Here is an 18593-nt window from a genome sequence, read left to right as displayed (position 1 = left end):
AGTTCACTGCCCCCGTTGCACTTCAATCTTCTAGGAGCAGCACTTTGAAAGTAGAAAACATTACACAGAAACAAATTTTTGAAAAGTAAGCCTTACAAGGAGAGAAAGGATTAATTTGCAGGCCCACTTTTATCTTTTAATAGAGAAAAACAAAATTAAGTCTACCATCCCATTTCACAATGCCTTAAGGATTTTTTTCTCTTCTAATTGGGACTCTGCAATATATGAAGGACAAGAGTTAGGGCACATTATTTTTCATGCTGTTCTCTCTTCAAAAGCAGTGGAAACAATCCACCAAACAGGTTAACTTATGAAGCCTAATGGCAAGTACACACACAGAAGAGTCTCATCAACTGTTCTCATGCTGTTTTCTCCACAAAAGCAGTGGAAATGATCCACCAAGCAGCTTAGCTTATGAAGCCTAATGGCAAGTACACATGCAGAAAAGTCACATCAATATCAAGAAGATGTGTCTTACAAACAATACAGTGGGAAGAAAAACAACAAGATGAACACAAGCCAGAGGAAAAATAGGGGGTAGTGGGGCAGGGGAATCAAACAAAAGCCACCACTTACACCACAGCATTTACCACAAATGAGCAGGTTAGGATTTTATGCCCTCACACAGTTCAGCTGCAGAACTCGAATTCACAGTGAAAAGTTCTTAACCAGCATTATACAATTAAAAGGTCTTCAACACAAGGTCATCCAAATTTATCTGTCTTCTAGGTGAGGAACACAAAACAGGAGAAGCCTGAATACTGCTCCTGTTGTCCACGATGGTGCCATTTGTGGATTCCTTAACAGTTACTTTGGAAACATCTACTAGGCTATAAAGACCTGTCATTTGAAAAGGAATTATAAGCAACCCTATCAAGTTACTGTTAAGAGAACAAGAAATCTATTAAAGGCTGGAGACAAGAACATACACAGGCTGTCACGAGATGTTATAGAAAAAAGTACAAACCCTGAAAACCACAAGATTGAAGGAAACCTTCAAAAATCTGTAATTTATCAAAAACTACATTGAAGAAGGTTCTCTTCCTCTACACCGTATGCATAAGTAATAAGTAAAAGACATAAGTAATCTTCCTTAGCAGTAAGACATTTGACCCTAAGCATAAGGAAAGGCTTTTTACATTAACAGAGGAATGCATACTACCATTTCTTTAGACAGATTTGAGGAAGGGTAAAGGAGAACCAAAACTAACAGCTAGTATCTTGTCATTGGATGATATTCTGAAATTACTTCAGTTTTCATGTCCCATTGTTCAGATTTACACATTAGACACACAAAAGATTCAACACTAATACAAGTAGGGAAGTGAAATTTTACCTGTTTTCATTTTGGCGGCACACTGCAAAGAGCCTCTTGCAGTCTTCAAAATCACCCCAAAAAGTACAATCATCTGGAATATCTTCTTCTTGAGCTGCTGCAGTTTTACTTAGATGTATTTCTGTGTTTTGTCGGTGAACTTCATACTCTCTTGAGTCAAAGAATATGCTAGAGCTCATCTCTTCTTTACTGTTTCTCATGGCATACTCAGCACAGCCTTGCTGGACTTCAGCAATTCCAGTTCTCCTCCAGGAACTACTTTCTTCATTATCATTAGGGAGAAACTTCTCTTCATTGAACTGGTTGGAAGTATTTTGTTTTCTTATTTTGGGCCTCACTACTAGCTCAGGTGGAATTCCTTCGTCAGTCTTCCAATCATCATCTAATTCGCTAGCAATTGCTACAGGGGTTCCCATTCCAACACTCTCACTTTCATAATTGATACCAGCTGGGCTGCTTTTTGGTACAGTTTGATATGCAGCAGAAGATTTAAATCTTCTGCTGTTTGGACATGCCAACTCTGAGTCTATGCCAAAACAGCTCTTTGAAGGCATTGGTCCTACTTCTTCACAGCACTCTCTGGAAACGCTGTAGTTGAGACCTGACAGTCTAGACTGCACATCAGTAAAAGACTCTATGCCTTTGTCTAACTCAGAAAGTACATTATCTAGTGTTTCCTGGAACATACCTGCCTCTTCTCTTGCCAAAGAGAACTCATCTTGAGCATCATCTTCCTCTCCATCACTGCTATCTGGCTCGTAAGAGTCAATGTCTACAAAAGCCATTCCATTCTGACCATTCAAATCACTCTGCCCTCCAGATGAGTATTCTGCAAGGTCCTCAGAATTTCCGTGAGGATTCATAAAGTTCCCTGAGATTCGGCTGTCTTCCAGTTCACACGAGAACTGAGACAATGGTGACGTGTTCATATCAAAAGCTTGGCTTGTTACACTTCGGCAAATGGGTTCTCCAACTCCAGTATTTTCTAAAGACTCACTGAATAAACCAGAAGCAGCTTGAACCAACGGACTGGAACCTTTACAGAAAGTTAGGAGGAAGAATGCATTGGGCATGATCAAAACCAGAAATATTCTCACCTACAATTGCTCATTAAAAAAAGGATAGTTCATTACGACTGCAGTAGAATTTGATAGAAACATTTACTAGAGATGCAGTCATTCTTCATTAATATATTTACATTCTCATTTATATAAACTAAGCCTATTGAAATAAATGATACAATTTTAGCACAGCCTGTTACAGAAAAAAAAAGTATTAAAGGAACATGTTCATAAGCAACAATTGTTACGTAAAAAGGATTTCTAAGATGAGAATAGGAAATATGAAAAGAACACCAGAATATTAAAAAAGCTGCAACATTTTTTCTGTAAGTTAAAAATCAGACCGTTCATTAACTGGCTAAATTGTGCCTCCTGCCACACTCAGATAAAGTCATTTATTGCTACTATAAATTACATAGTAATAGCTCTCTATTTTGTACATGCAGCTGTGTGTACAACTCCTCATAAGAAAAAAATAATAGCAAGAATGAATGTGAAATTACCATTAGCACTTACCATCATCACAAATTTCGTTTGGTTATTGCATAAGAGACAATAAATATCAAACCCAGCAGCACAAGTTAAAAGAGGTAAAAACATGTACACTTCTGCTACTATTTCAACTATTTTGTAAACTTATTTCAAGTAATTTGTAAACTCCTAGCCAAAGCAACAGTCCAAACTATTTTTGAGCACACAATGGCTTGCTTAACTTAACTTGAGAGGTACTTAAAATTTTTAAGCTGACATCAAGAGATTTGGAAGTTTAACTACCAAAGAGACACACATGGTTAAAGAGATTCCCTAGCACTGATCACTCATATTCATTTGGCTGTTGACCAACACCTCCAGGTCCTCTTCTACCAGGCAGCTTTCTAGTCCCTGTTCCCCAAGCCTCTGGTGTTACATGGGGTCTGTGTGACACAGGTGCCGCACCTCCACAAGGAGTCCACACCTGACTGCATGGAGGACATGACCCTCTGGGGAGGCAGCCATGGAGGAGTCTGTGCTGGGATGACTGCCAGCTGCAGAGGAGACCCACACAGGAGCAGTCAGTGAGGAGCTACAGCCCTCAGGACACATCCGTGTCTGGAAAAATCCATGAGGGTCTCCATGTTAGAGCAGTGATGAATGGCAAGGAGTGCTCCTCCCATGAGGAGAAATGAGTGGCAGGAACCATTGGTAAAGGACTGACCATATATCCTATTCCTTGTCCACCTGCACCGCTGAGGGGAGAGGAAGCAGAGAGCAGGTATCCAAGCCCATGAAGAAAAAAGGGAGACGGTAGTCTTAAAAGGCTGGTCATACTCTTCATTATCATTTCACTGTCATGTTTTTTGTTTACTATGCTTTTGGTTGGTGGTGGACTAAATTAATTTTGCTTTCCAAGTTGACTAGTGTTGTCTGTTTTGCCTGGGACCCCCACCAGTGATCAAACTCTCTCTGTCCTTGTGGATTTCCATGAGACCCTCAAAACTTTCTCTCTTCTCATCCTGCCATGGCGGGGCAGGTGGAGGGGCAGAGGGAAGAGTGAGTGTGTCCTTGTGCCCAGCTGGGCCTAAAACCACAATAGGTATTCCCTTCCAAATGTAACTTATAATTTGAAGACTAAATAACTGTAATTGTACAACATTATGGTTATCATGAAAAAAAACCCCAAATAGCCTAAGTTAGACTACACTTTGATTTGCCTTCATGCAAAGTTTCATTCTATAAAGCTATATGATATGTACTCTACATATGTTATTTAAGTGTCTACTTTCTTCCCTTCACACTTCTGTGTGCCCTCCTCCTTCATCACCAAGCATCCCAGTTTGCAATTAAATGGCTCATACACAAAGATATGCACATACATAAAGAATTCTCTTTCTGAACATTCTCCAACTCTAATTGTTTGCAGACTTCATTGTGTTGATGTTCATCTCTGTCTTGGCTGTTCAAAGGTGGTCTGAAACTGACATAGGCATGTCTTCTTCCGTATCTTTTACTTCTAACAGTCTGAAATCCTCCTGCTGGTTTAGGCCAAGGAGGTTTTCCAGCTTCTTGCCCCATTGCTACATGAGATCATAGAGCAAAGAAAAAGACAGAGAGACTCATTAAACAACAATGCGTCTCTGTAATTTTCCTCTTCTCCAACGTCTTGATATATTTTTTTAGCAAGGAATTTCCCATTTCTCTGAAGTCTTGAGCTTTATTAACAGTACGATCATTAAGAAACAGAAGAGTTCTTGGCACATGCTATGAAAGTACATAACAGAATTTTCACGTAAACAACAGTGATAGACACTGATCTTGCCTCTACCTTGTGTAGTAAGAAACAGAACTCTATAAAAAAAATTAATAACAAGGCCAGATGTCACACAACTTTTTGAAACGTAATACACTTCTGCACACACCTCTGACAATATATGTCAGCTTCCAAGAAAATGTTTTTAAGCTCTATAATGGAAAAGTCTTCAGGTAATGCAGCATAATTCAGCCAGCTCTAGCTAGCTTATGTCTATGATGGGATAAATAAAATTAATCAAATCACACCTTTAAAAACAGAAGTCTCGAGTCCCATTAAGGTTTTATTCTTTACACTAGATAGTATGTTGAGGCATGGCCATACAAGGCAATTGCACACATATTGCTCCTACTTTTAAAGCAGCAGTCCATATTAATGGATCTGAATGCTATTACCAAGAAAATATGGGATAAGTAATACAAGGAAATGTGAAAGATAGTGGGGCAAAAGTGAGATTTTAATACAGCAGTAGTATCAGCTACAAATTACCTATGAAAAGCATTCATGTCCAAAGACTGTTGCTTATACCAATGCCACTAGACTTTCAGTGCCTTTTTTGTGTCTAAGTCACCTTCTATTTTTACTATATACAGAACTAACAAAGTACCACTTCTGCTATTGAAACTCACCAAACTGAAAAGGAGACATTAAAACCCACGAAGGTAAAAGTTTGTAACCATTAACACAGTGTTTTGAACTTCTGAACTTTCCTGTCTGTGAAACTAACCGCTTCACTACCCTTAAAGAGAATATCTATATGTTTATTAACAGTTACTTTATGCAACTTCAGTACAACAGCCACTAGGAAGACTAGTAGTTTCAGTATGTGGACTATCTGAAAGACATAACTGCACACATGTACCAACTATCAAAGAGTCCAAGCAGGTTTTTTTTCCCTTTCATTTTTTAAACTACTATCACTTTAAGCTGTCATTTTGCTAGGACTGTTACACAAGAAACTATGCCTGCTGCTACACAAATAATAAAAAAAAATTGCAAGGAAAAAAATGAAATCTTTTTCTTGGGACACACTCTCAGAGGTCACATAATCCCTTAAAAGCTTCAACAAAGATGCAAACAGAAGAAGGCTATCCATTGTAAGGTATAACTTCTAGGAGAAGTTAGTCTTGAAAGGTTTAGAGATAACAGTTTGCAAGAATTTGGTCCACAATTGCAAGCATGGCAATTCTGAAAACATTTCCTATCAACCTACACTTCAGTCAAACTTGTGGAAAAAATCCAAACACTTTCTGCCCCATGTTCCCCACTGAAAAACAAAACAAAAAAACCCCACCAAATACATAATATAATGATGGTGAAAAACTTAGGCCTCAGAAAAAATGCAAGTTTCAGGAAAAGAAAAATAATCACCTCTTTCTGCCTGACACAGAAAAAGTAAGGTTGGAGTAAACCAAAGAAAGTTACACTAACAATAAAACACCTGCAACAAGAGTCTAAAATATTATTGTTTCATTCAGAGGTGAATTGACAGCAATAGTGAAGATACTTGCAAGTGCTTAAAATTCAAAGGCAACTATTTACAATCCAATTGCTTAAAACTGCAACACTTAACCAAATCACATGAAGAATCTCTTATCTAATGCTGCCAGCTTCACTTTTTATTACCTTTAGCCAATTCTAAGAAGCCACTGGCTACAAAAAATGTTGTGCTATAACTCACCACGCTATATCTATGGCTCTAAATCTCCCTTAAAACTTCTATCCTAGCCATGTCTTCTTTCTACTCTTCTTCCCATCCAAGAAATCTCTCCAGCCACAGCGCAGTTACACCAACACTCATAAATCCAAACCTCTCAAAATAAGAGAAGTCATCATGCGCTTGTTCGCCTACCTGCAAAACAATCCTAGAACCGTTATGATTGGAAAAGACCTTTAACATCACCGAGTCCAACCAGTCACCTCACACTGCCAGGCTTATTGCTAAACCATATCCCCCAGTACATGATCTGTGCATCTTTTGAATATCTCTAGGGATGTCACTTATAAATTCATCTCTGGATTCAGATGACTAAGAAATACTTCAGGCAATCAAGTTGCTGAAACACACAATACCCTCTTCTCTCAGGTCTTTTTTCCAGGCTAACTCAACCTGTCTTCTTTCAGACATTCAGTTTAGTAGGCCTGTTCAAAATACATCCAATATCTGCTGACAAGATAGTTTTGCAAAACTATCTTAAAAGATGAAACACTCCACAGTGACTAAGGGAGGTAGAGTAAACAGAGTGGGTATTCACTTCTCAGGCTAAAGATGTTTATGCACGTACTTTCATCTTTTCAAAAAGGTACTATAGTCACCTGAATTCCTCAAAGGATCATCAGCAGCTATTAGAAAGTTGAAAAGCTTTCTAGATTACCAGAATAGATTTAAATCCAAAACAAGAAACAATGGAAGAGACTGTCTCCTAAAATGTACAGTGCATTAACAGGTCCAGACTTTCCCACACACTGCCTTAATCACTGACACAGAGTGGCACACTTCCTCTTCCACAAGTACTGCACTAAGGGCTCCACTCTCGAGAGACAGCAAACTACAAGCTGTAACACAGAAAGCGTCAGAACCTAGACCCAATCTATCTGATTCACGTAACCACCCTGTCCTCTTCTGCAAAACCATCACTTTTTCCACAAGTAACACAACATTCAAGGTTAACTGGAGATGCATTGCACACAGGTGTTCACAATATAGCACTGTAACTTGAGCTTTCAGAAATGACTCATCCCCTTGACCACAATCCTACATATGTATCTCAAACCATTCTAATTTAGAGAGATTTAGGACCACTGGAGTTTCCTGCTTAATTATACGCCTCAGTCCCTATTCACTGAAAAATAGACACCTCTCTTCTTCAATATCTTTTGTTCTCCTTTATCCTCTCAATTTCACTCATTTCCTGCACACTAGAAGCAACACACACAGCTTTCTGGGATCAAGGAGTCTATGACCTGATCTACAACACTACTCAAACAAATCACTACTATCAGTGCAGATGTAAGACCTATTGTGGCACAAGCTTGACTCCTGAATGAGATGCTGTTGACTACTACAGAGGGAGGCAGGAAGGCTGGTCTTTGCAACTCCCAGAACTGCTGCGACTATCTGAACAGCACATTTTGTTGGAGCATGGTCTAGTCCCTAGAAGCAGTAGGAAAACACATAAGAGTTTATCAAAAACAGTTCTGAAGACTTGAATAGAATCTTGCCTTACTTTTAAGAGCTGAAATACTGAAAACGTACATACATAGCACCTTTTGTAGTTTAAGGGAAAGAAAACTGAATTTCATAACTTTCATTCCAAAATGCATGCCATAATCCTAGAAAGTTCACAAGGATAGTTCAGTTAAATATTCCATCAGATTTACCTGGATCTTGTTTTTACCCTATTATGTCCAGTTTCACTTGCTTGATCTCACTCTTTCCCCCACAGTCACCTCCTAGGCCTATTAGATGCCTCACAGAGGGAAAACAAAATGAGGACTGTGTGGCATGAGGAGAAGGATGGATTAGAGTGAGCAAGGAGGGGAAGCTGTCTCAAGTGCTTTTCTACCCAAAGAGAAGAACAACAACACTTGACAAAGAAGAAAAAACAATTGTTCTTTATCCTGATAGTCAGCTGATCTCTTTCTTTTACATTCACGAATTATAGGAACCATTTTCTTCCACAAGGCAAGAAAATGATCTCACAACTCAAGGTTTGGAAAAGGAATGTATGCAGTACTGATACAACTACCGTTTTTGTAGGTTACCATCTTAAAAAACAACTCTATATTTACTCACAGAAGTATATGAATACATTTGGCTGCAAAATAAGTGAAACTTAAAAACAACTCAGGTTGGACATATTTCCCCTTACCTGACTAATTCTGAATCATAATAAAAGGTGGCCAACTGAGAAAGGAGTTGCAGATTAAAATATCCACTTCATCTTTTAAAATGTATTATCAAACAATATCTTTATCTGTAACGCATGTTCTACATCTATTTCTTTCCTGTAGGTACTGAAAGCTTCCAAGATGAGACAAAAGAAATTTGAATTAGAATGGAGAATTTTCAGTTTCCTAAGCATCATTGATTAGGACAGAGAGATTACTCCTTTTCAGTTAATAGCAGAAAGGCATCAAGTAATCCCCAAAAAAAGATAAATACTTCAATAATTTAAATCAACATATTACTGTCACAACCTCCCTCTCATGCCAGTATGGGCAGATTAACACTGGATTTATTTAAACATTTTATCATGCCCATGAGTTTCATAATACATACACTCGCAAACAAAAACACTCAATGACTATTCAGTTAAAACTTATAGTGACTATCATAAATTTATCTAAACATCAAAAAGCCACATGTCAGTCTAACCTGGAAGGCAGCTAAGGACTGCACAGGATGATGGAGAAAGGACAAAAAGAATAAAGAGGAAAAGAAACAAAATCAAGGAAAAACAATGATTAAAAAAACCCCTAACTGCTCACCAGCAACCCACTATTGTCCAGATGTTTCCACAGGAGCAGTAGTCTGGGCAAACTTTCCCTGTACCAGCTTTATATACTGAGTGTGACATCACAGTGGCCTGGAACAACTTGGTCAATTGGGATCAGCTGTCCTGGCTGTGTCCCCTCCCAGCTGCTTGTGCAGCCCCAGCCTGCTCACTGGTGGGATGAGAAGCCAAGGTCTGGATTCTGTGCAAGCACTGCTCAGCAAGAACCAAAACATCCCTGTGTTATCAACTCTTTCCAGTAAAAAAAAAAACAAAAAAACCAAAAAAAATCCCCCCAAACATAGCCTCTTCCAAATTCCTATAAAGTTAACTTTACCTGGGCCAAAACACTTTCTAAAGGATCGAATTTATTAATCCACATGTTCCTTCTTCCAAGTCTCTGGTTTAACAGTGACTTTAGGCTGACACTAGGATATTTGAGAACACAGTAGTGATTATTTCCATAGCACAGCTACACATACACTGAAAAATGAATTTTTTTTCAGGCATTAATCATCTTCTCAATAACCTTCCAGGTCATTTTGCACTCTGAGCTACCGATTCCACTAAATCTACATTTTTACATAGATTTTTTGTCTACATCCTTCTCTTTGCCTGAAGCTGAAAGTGGCCTGCAGTTCAAGTTCAATAAGGTAACAGGCCAATCTACTACTGAATTCGCTTTAAATAATAGAAACACTTTTCTTCTTACCTTTCAGATTACAGAAACTGATTATTTTGCTAATGACTACAACAGCAGCTGTCTGCACCTTCTATCTGACCAGTTTAGACCTCTAATCTCAAATAGTATAAAGTACCCTTTTGGCAAACATGAATCAGGTGCTTTTTCCATTGTGGGCCTAACTCAGGAAAGGTAGCGCAACCAATTAAGGATATCCGAATACCTTTCTGAAGAAATGCTCATCATCATCTTCCCTGCTTTAATGGCAAAAATAATGCTGCATCTGATGCTATTTAGACACCTAATGAAAATAATAATCACAGTAAATTTATCTTTTGTGATATTTGAAAAACACTGCTGGGCTCCTTACACTTGTTAAGTCACCTCAAACTAAGCCAATAACTTAACAGTGTGCACACACAGTTGGTGTCAGCATTATTCATCTTTATACTGCTAGCCTGACCCTATCAATTTTGTTACAATCAGAATCAATGCTAGTGACAATACAGTGATACAGGGCAGTCTTGAGATTTTAAACATATATAGTACCAAAATCAGGTACTGACACTCTGTAAGAGTTCACTCCTCTGCTCTGTACTGTCCTCACTCATACTTCATGACCTGCAGCCCTATCCCTAGACAAGGCTATCCTCACAGGATTTCAGCTCCAGCAGCATAGCTAGCAATCACAGTGTCAATCACAGCCAGCCCTCTGGAAACAAGTGAGAACAGGAAGGCTGTGCACTCTCTCCTGTGCAGCCCTCCTTGGACTGAAAAGCAAAGAGGGATTTAGTTCTAAGAGCACCCTGCTGCTGCAATTTTTATTACAGGCCAAATCCCCACTCTCCAAGGAACAAGTCAGATCAAAAGGTAGGAAGAGACTGTTCCTTGAGAAAGCCAAGGAACAGTTATTTTGTAGTATATTAATGGAGGCTGCTTGGTGTTACTGTAAGAAGCATATTATTTGTGCTTAAAATGTAAATGGTTATTAATTGATAATTTAGAGGACAGAAACCTCATAAAATGCAGCTTCAGAAAATAACTTTCTATTTCCACAGAAGAGATATGAAGATAAATTTGAAATAGGCTTCACATCTCTTTTCTCCTACACTTCCTGATTTGTCTGAAGTCAATGGCATACAAATGCTTCAGTGTTAGACTACGTTAATGTAAGACACATCACAGAATTGCCCCCAAAAAGTAATACACAAATATATATAAACAAAACACTACTAGATGTTTCTTCCCAAAAACAAAAAGAGAGGGGACGGACACCAGCAAGCTGATAGCAGGTTCCTTCCACTTCAATACCAAATAGTTTCCATCTTGCATTTCCCCAAAAGATTGCACTTCTGTATATATTTTATGTCCTAAATACAAAACTAAGGTTCTGAAATATTACAGTCCACTAAGGCATATAAATATAAGTAGTTAAAATTTCTTAAACTATCAAAGCATTAGTCATGAAGAAAAAGAGACACAACATTTGTTAAATCTAGAACTCCTTTTACAGGTGTAGCCCATTCACCACCTCCCACGTAGAGGTGAGTTGCTACAAGCCATCGTCTTCATAGACTTCCTTTCTATCTTTAGACATGCTCCTAGAGTTAAGGATCCTGCATGGTTCCAATCAACAGTATCCCAGTACACAGATGTCTGGCATCTGCTCACTTCAGCTAAGGAGCCAGGGCTTGCTCCGATACAGCTTCAGCTGTGGTTACAACAGCTGACTGTCATGCCATGGGACTACGTGAACTCACTCAGCTTTACCAAATCCCCTTCTTTGATTATCTAATTCTGTCTTTGTTTTTCTTTAAGCTCAGCAGATAATTTCATTAGAACAGTGGAGGCAGCAGAATTGAGCCAGACACAAGCAGCTTGAGGCAAGAATTCCTACACAAATACAGCTGCTAAAGTCCCTACATCCCTGGGCCACTTACCTACTCTGCGCTGGCCACTGACATATAACTATTACACTGCTGGTTTTTTGCTGTCCTCTGACTATCTGGCTGTTCCAACATTATACTCAATTTCTGCATGATTTCCAGTTTATTTGCACTGACTTGCTCCATTTTTAGCCCAGCTCTTTACTATCTAACAAGGAACCTGTAAAGAGTTTGAATGCATCACTTTTTTCTTCCTTGACTCTGACTCAACCCTGGTTTTGGTAGGACATGCAAATATGTCCTACCAACTGCCAGCTCTGGCTTACCACAATAATTGCTTTTCCAGTTTTTATCCTAATGGATTGCTTCAGCAGAAATTCCACATTAAATCTCAACTCAAGAGAGGGAAGATTAACTGAAGCACTAAAAGCTTTCAAAGATAAGGACTGTGTACGTGTCATGTACTAGCCAATTAAGCACAAGTCCCATCCTCCCTTAGAAAGTCAGCATTGCAACTTTAAGAATAGAAAGTCTAACTTTGCAGTAGCCCCTGTTGTGATGTGTTGGTACAGAACATTATTACAGGCTGGTAATCATCAGCTCAACCTTCATGTTTCTCTCCTTCCCCAACATAAACAGTTTTTGTACTCTAAATGTATATAACTAAGGCCATGGAAGCAGTAATTTCTACATACTGCTTTTCAGAAGATATGTAGAAATTCAGTCCCCATCTTTAATAGAAGGTGTACTACTTGTCTGTCTCTTCTGAGCCTTCTCATTAAAATTACTTATCCACTAAGAAAAAAAAAGCACCAAAACCCCCTGTATCTCTCCTTGCTTTTTCCTTTGCCTATGACTTTCCCATTTTGCTTTTCAGTCCCAGTTAGAAACCTCTTAGAGGAGAAAGCATCTTTCTAGCACTGAAAGACAGCAAAAAGAAGCCAGTACTAAACAAGATACCAGAACTTTTCAACAGTTAAAGCAGACAAGATTCACCTTTACTTTTGTCAGTGCAGATGACCTCAAGATACTTTAAGAACAGTCACTTCCTTCCTCCCTGATAAATACAGCAAACAAGAGATGACAAAATAATACCAAGGTGGAAGTTCAGGTACTTGAAGCTCTTACATGACAGAGATGTACAATTCTGCAAATTATCAGGCCCAAAAAAAAGTATTTTAGCATTGTTTGCTTTACTAAGACAGGTATGTAAGCTGAAAGACAAGCTAACCCAAAACACACAATGAATCCTTATCGACTATCAGGAGTCAACTACTTTTTGAAAGTTTTTTTGGTTTTTTACATAAACAAACAGCAAAAACAGCAGAAGCTTTAAATTATCTTTTCTTCTCATAAGAAGAACTCTGTATCTTGGAGACAAGGGTAACAAAAGTCTCTGATCCAACCAACAGACAGGAGACACCTCAAGTCAGGTAGGCCTTCAAGACCTTCACATTTTAGAAGCAGAACATGAAGTGAGTTTACTGTATCTGTGAAGGAAGTATAATCTTTCTCAGAAAGCAAAACACAGTATTGTCAGGTAAGAATAAACAACTCAGCAAATTTCTAAAGGGAGAATAGTGGGCAATGCCCACCTATGAAAAAGGGGACAAGAAGATTAGGGGAGGACCACAAGTTACACACAAGTTAATACCTCCCTCTGTTTCACCAAATCGCAACATATAGAACTGTATTAGAGTGAAGGCTACAAGACATCTTCCATCCTGACCAATGCTGTTAAAAATAAATTTAGCACTCTGCATGTAGTTTTAAGTACCACACTTAAAAGAAAAAACACATCACTCAAATGGCAGCAAGGAAGATTTCTTGGACACCTGGAAACAACATCAGTGAAATGTTTCTATCAAGAAGATATTAAGATACCACATCATTCAAGATTTCCTAGAGAGAATGAGGAGTACCGATCAACAACACAGCCCAGAGAAACATCTAACATCAAACAAACATCTAGTGAAGAATCAGTGTGAGAAAGCATGGAAGAGAAGAAAAGCCTGATAGGGTAACAGCTCCATGATCATTTCCCTAAACTAGTCCTCCAGAATTTCAAATACTTATTCTACTCCTGCAGCTCAAGTCACAACCATGCACAGCTACATTATGGTAGAAGGAAAATCTGTATGCTTTTTTTTTCCAAACCACCGGTGTGTGGAATAAGATATGACCTACGATGTAACTTCCGATTCATACCTGCTTTCACAGAACTCAGACAAATCACAATTTCTCTACTGATCAACTTCTTCCACATTTTCCTCTTTAAAAATTCTGAAAAATTATATAATTGATATGCTGTATACATTTGCACCAGTTTTACTGGGTGTGGTACAAATACTTAATTGTTTTTAAAAAGTTTTTTAGAAACAACCATTCTTTACTTAAAGCGTCTTATAACCATCTTGGCTACTACATATTGCATCAGTAACACTTCCAATTTTCAGGCCTCAAAAATATTACTGCAGATTCCTGACTGAGAACTCCTCAAAATCTTACACCACATTCGTTTTTTAAGATCTTGCCTACCTCTTGTTCAACAAAAATGTGATGAAGAAACACCTATTTAAAATATGAAGTCAACTACAGAGACATTGAAACAGAAGGCTGGGTTTGCTATCATTTTAAAATAATTTGAATTATGGAAACTTCTCTCGAGTCTTTCAGAAATTTCACCTTTGATACTAAGCTGATTGAGTAGGACTTTCAGTGTTAATTGATTATCACTAATCTCTTGAGCAATCATTCACAACTCACCCTCAGAACATTCACAATCATTCCTCTATGTTCTACTTTTCTATAGTATCAACTAGTTGCATCATTTCATATTCAAAGCAGTTATCCCCCTGGGTTTTCTTTACCCTGCTTAATACCTAGCAGAGAGATACTGTCAATGTTACAGCAACACATAAAAACTACAGGAGATTTGAGCAACAACCACACACTTTTCAGATCATGTTGTAATAACTGTAAGCACATACGAAAGGACACATATCAGAACCACAGAACTGTTTGGGTTGGAAAGCAATTCAAAGATCACCCAGCTTCAAACCCTCTGCCAGGGGTTAGTGCAACTTCCACTAGATCAGATTGCTCAAAGCCCCATCCAACCTGGCCTTCCAGGGATAAGGCATCCACGATGTCTCCGGGCATCCTGTTCCAGTGCCTCACCATCCTCACAGTAACCAGCTTCTTCCTAGTATTTTTTCTAAACCTACCCTCATTTGGTTTGCAGCCATTACCCTTGGTCCTATCACTACACTCCGTGGTACAGTCATCGAGCCACAGCATCTCCCCAAGTCTCAGAGAGTCATAGAATGGTAAGGGTTGGTAGCGACCTCTAAAGATATCTAGTCCAACATCTTTCCTTCCACATCCTTCCTGTAGGTCCTTTTCAAGTACGGAAAAGCTCCTGTGAGGTCTCCCCAGAGCCTTCTCTTTCTCCATGCTCAACAACTCCACTCTCTCAGCTTGTCCCCACAGGAGAGGTGCTCCAGCCCTCTAAACATCTTTGTGGCCCTCCCCTAAACTTGCTCCAACAAGTCCATGCTCTTCTTGTGTTGGGGGCCCTGGAGCTGAATGCAACACCGCATACAGGCTATCACAAGAATGTAGTAGAGGGGGAGAATACCCTCCCTTGGCCTGCTGGCCACCTTTCTTGTGATGCAGCCCAGGATGTGATCAGCCTTCTGGGCTGCAACTGCACACTGTTGGCTCATATTCAGTTTTCTGCTAGATGTCCCAGTATGATTTATGTCCAGCATTACACTAAGCATTTCAAGATACTCTTGTGAAAAATCATGAACAGTGTTTTGTTCAAGCTCAGGCTATCATGAACACAGAAGCTACAGTTCCAAACACTGATGGAAAGTACAATCCTATGCTCAGGTTAGCATGTCTCTTAAGGAAATTTAAAGTATCACTTCTCACTCTGAACAGAGCAAGGGTAGCTACCATTCCCTTTCTCCAGTGGATTGGATTTACCCATATCTATCCCACATTCAAAGTTGTTTCTGTAACTCAAATGTTGTCTTGAGGCATTAACTGAAGCTTTTAAACACATTTACCCATCAAAATGAACGTAAAGTAGACCTTCTGGACCTGTCCAAACACACTAATAAACATACAGATAATAGACTGTTGAAGCATCATTGCAACTCTGCAGTTGACTCTGTCAGACTTACAGCCCTATGCCTAAAAGTGCAGGAACAACACTAACATAGATGAATTAGAAGAAATTTGTTCCCCATACCTTGTTTATTCAAATTATTATTCAGAAACACTATGATAAACCTTTACTGAACTGAAACTTTATGCTTGCGACTTCATTTATGTCTTCAACTCAAATTACTTCGGATGTCAAAAATACTACTGGCTGCAAACTACAAGCCAGGGACTGTCTGCCTTAGGAATGTATTCCTCTCAGTACAACAGGATTCTGACCTCTACTGCTGTGAAGCACAGTAATACATTTTGTTTTATTTGAGCCTTCCCATGGGACCAAAAAAAACCCAAAGAAACAAAAAAACCACAAGCACCACACACAAGTACTATAGACCACAAGGGAGATTACTGTGTAAACATGGTAACAATGCCAGCTTAACTACAAATACCCACAACAGTATTTCCTGAGTTAATCCAACATATCATACTAGTATTTTTCATTTGCTATGCTAAACTCCTTTTGCAGAAGTAAATATCTTCACGGGAACAGCTAGCTTAACAAGGTGAAAATTCGTAAATATGCATTATTTCAATGAGGCTTTGATTTGTCAAGAACTTTAGCACACTATGTACACTACATTGCAATTCACTCAGTTGGCAACGGAAATTAAAAAATATTTCACAGAAGTTTTTTGATCCTGTATTTTAATATAACTTCAAAATAATTTGTTTTCTGAAGTTTCTTTCTGACACTTTCCTTTCTTAAATGAGGAAGAAAGCTGGAAATCAATTCTGTGCAAATTTGACTCAACTGCAAACAAACTTTTTTTATTACATATATTTACTTACAGAAGTTGAAATATGCATGTGTATTCTAAATGAAATTTACATCTTTAAAAGTATGTATTCTTCATTATTTGTGCATTAAAAGAACAGTAACTGTCTGACAGCACTCTTTATTGCTACAGAACATGATTTATTTCTTCTAGATATAGTGTAACAGAATTTTCATCAAAAATCCCTCAAAAAATTCCTCTAATCACTTAACTGTGTACACAAACAAATGCAAATCAAGAACCACACTGAAAGAAAGAAGTGTCTGAATATGTCAGAGTACAGAAAAAAGCCAATCACTAGGCTTTCAAATGCATCCTATAACATATACGGAATCGTCACAAAGAAGTATAAAAAGCTAGTATTGCATCATTATGCATGATGCTGATTCACGTGCCATGTAACTGACAGTACTTCATAAAGTGTTAATTCACTAGCAATATCCAGACAAGCATATCTGCAGTGCACAATACTCAGAAAATTCAGTTCCACCAGAGTCAGCACATCTGAAGACAAGTAGTTCAGGTGAGCCTACTGAAGGGGCGACATCAAAGCAAGCACATAAAAAAACCTCAAGGCGGCTTTCATCTAGGTACAAACCCCATGCTGCACAGTGTTAACTGAAGGTAAACACATTTCAGCTCGTGTGCAAGAAAATGCATGTTTTCTATTGATACACCTTAACAAACCTCCTCTGGATTCTGGGCCCAAGACACATTCCTCCTGTCCCTGAACATGTTGGCTCAGACCATCTTTCCTACAGAAAACAGGTAGTGCAAGTGGTTCACAACTGAGTTTCAGCTGTGTTAAGGGGCTTACTTTATGAATAAGCCTGTTCATACCCATTTTATTTCATCTGAGGTAGGGTGGTGAGAACCCAGCTCGCCCAGCTAGCAGGGCTGCTCTCGGAGGCTTGTTGCGCAGGACGGAGAGCCCACGCTCGCTATCGCCGGCCTCAGCACTGCGCTGCAGGCTCTCCCTTCCTCCTCAAGACACTGAGTCACCGTCATGTTGTTGTGAGGAAAATAAAACCAAAACAACCAGAAAGCTCTGAACGGAAGGCCTGCCAGTGCCTGCCCTGCAGCAGCGTGCCCACCAACTTCCCCGCGTCCAACCACGGCCTCTCATGAGCAGGCACAAACCAATGTCGGGCCACCACAGTCCGCAGCGCTGGACGGAAGCGGCCACGCTCTCCCTTGGCCCACTGCACCACAGGGACCGCCACCCCGCGGGGCCGAGCCGCGCGCCCCAAGAGCCTGTCCCTGAGAGGAGGCCGCAGTTCTCCGGCGCAAGAGTCCGCCCCGAAGGCTGAAGACGGGAGCGACGCGGGCCTCGCCTGGCTCTGCTTCCACCCTCCCTCTCTCCCTCCCCAGCCGGAAGCCGCACGCAGCTCCCAGGCCTTGAGTCGACGCTGTCCCGGGCTCAACTCGCAGTCGCCGGACCGTGCCTAGCCAGCCTCTGCGGCGCCGACGCTCGCACTCACCCCTCCCGAGCCCCTCTCATCCGCCTTCCTGACGCAATCCCCTGCCTGCCGGCGACCGTCACTACAGCCAATCTTATCACTCGAGACCCGCCACCGGTGGCCAATGGTTCCCTCGGGCGACAGAGCAGCGACCAATCGCGATCGGGGAGCACGAACAGAGTCAGCGGGCTCACCCCTGCCGCCTATGGAGGGGCGGGACGAGGGCGGGGTGCGTGCCCCTGTACGACTGGGAGTGGAGCCAGGTGGGGTATGGCGCGCGGTGCGGTCCTTTGTATAGCCCTCGGAGGGCGGGACCTGCCCTGCTGCGGGTGGGGCTTGTGTAGCTACAGCGTGGCCATGGCCGTGGCCATAGACA

At 40.1% G+C, this 18593-nt stretch overlaps 1 protein-coding gene across 5 annotated transcripts in view; it reads right to left on the bottom strand.

Annotated features, from left to right (window-relative positions):
* PJA2 (praja ring finger ubiquitin ligase 2) overlaps positions 1-18325 on the bottom strand; it is a 36940-nt gene extending 18615 nt beyond the window's left edge. The window contains exons 1-3 of one of the 5 annotated variants that reach the window (XM_062019275.1): positions 18239-18325; positions 4251-4451; positions 1337-2372 (exon numbers count right to left, since the gene is read on the bottom strand). In XM_062019275.1, coding sequence (XP_061875259.1) covers positions 1337-2372; positions 4251-4449 — 1235 coding nt within the window. In that variant the 5' untranslated portion in view covers positions 4450-4451; positions 18239-18325. Of the gene's footprint in view, positions 1-1336; positions 2373-4250; positions 4452-9175; positions 9426-17597 lie in introns of those variants that run through there. The other 4 variants (XM_062019277.1, XM_062019274.1, XM_062019276.1 and 1 more) reach the window with 4 other exon arrangements.
* Between the last annotated feature and the right edge of the window lie 268 nt (positions 18326-18593).

This window comes from Colius striatus, chromosome Z (genome assembly GCF_028858725.1).
Source record: "Colius striatus isolate bColStr4 chromosome Z, bColStr4.1.hap1, whole genome shotgun sequence".
Classification (NCBI taxonomy): Eukaryota; Metazoa; Chordata; class Aves; order Coliiformes; family Coliidae; genus Colius; species Colius striatus.
Note: the sequence above shows the minus strand (reverse complement) of the source record. Positions and strands in the feature narration are given on the sequence as shown.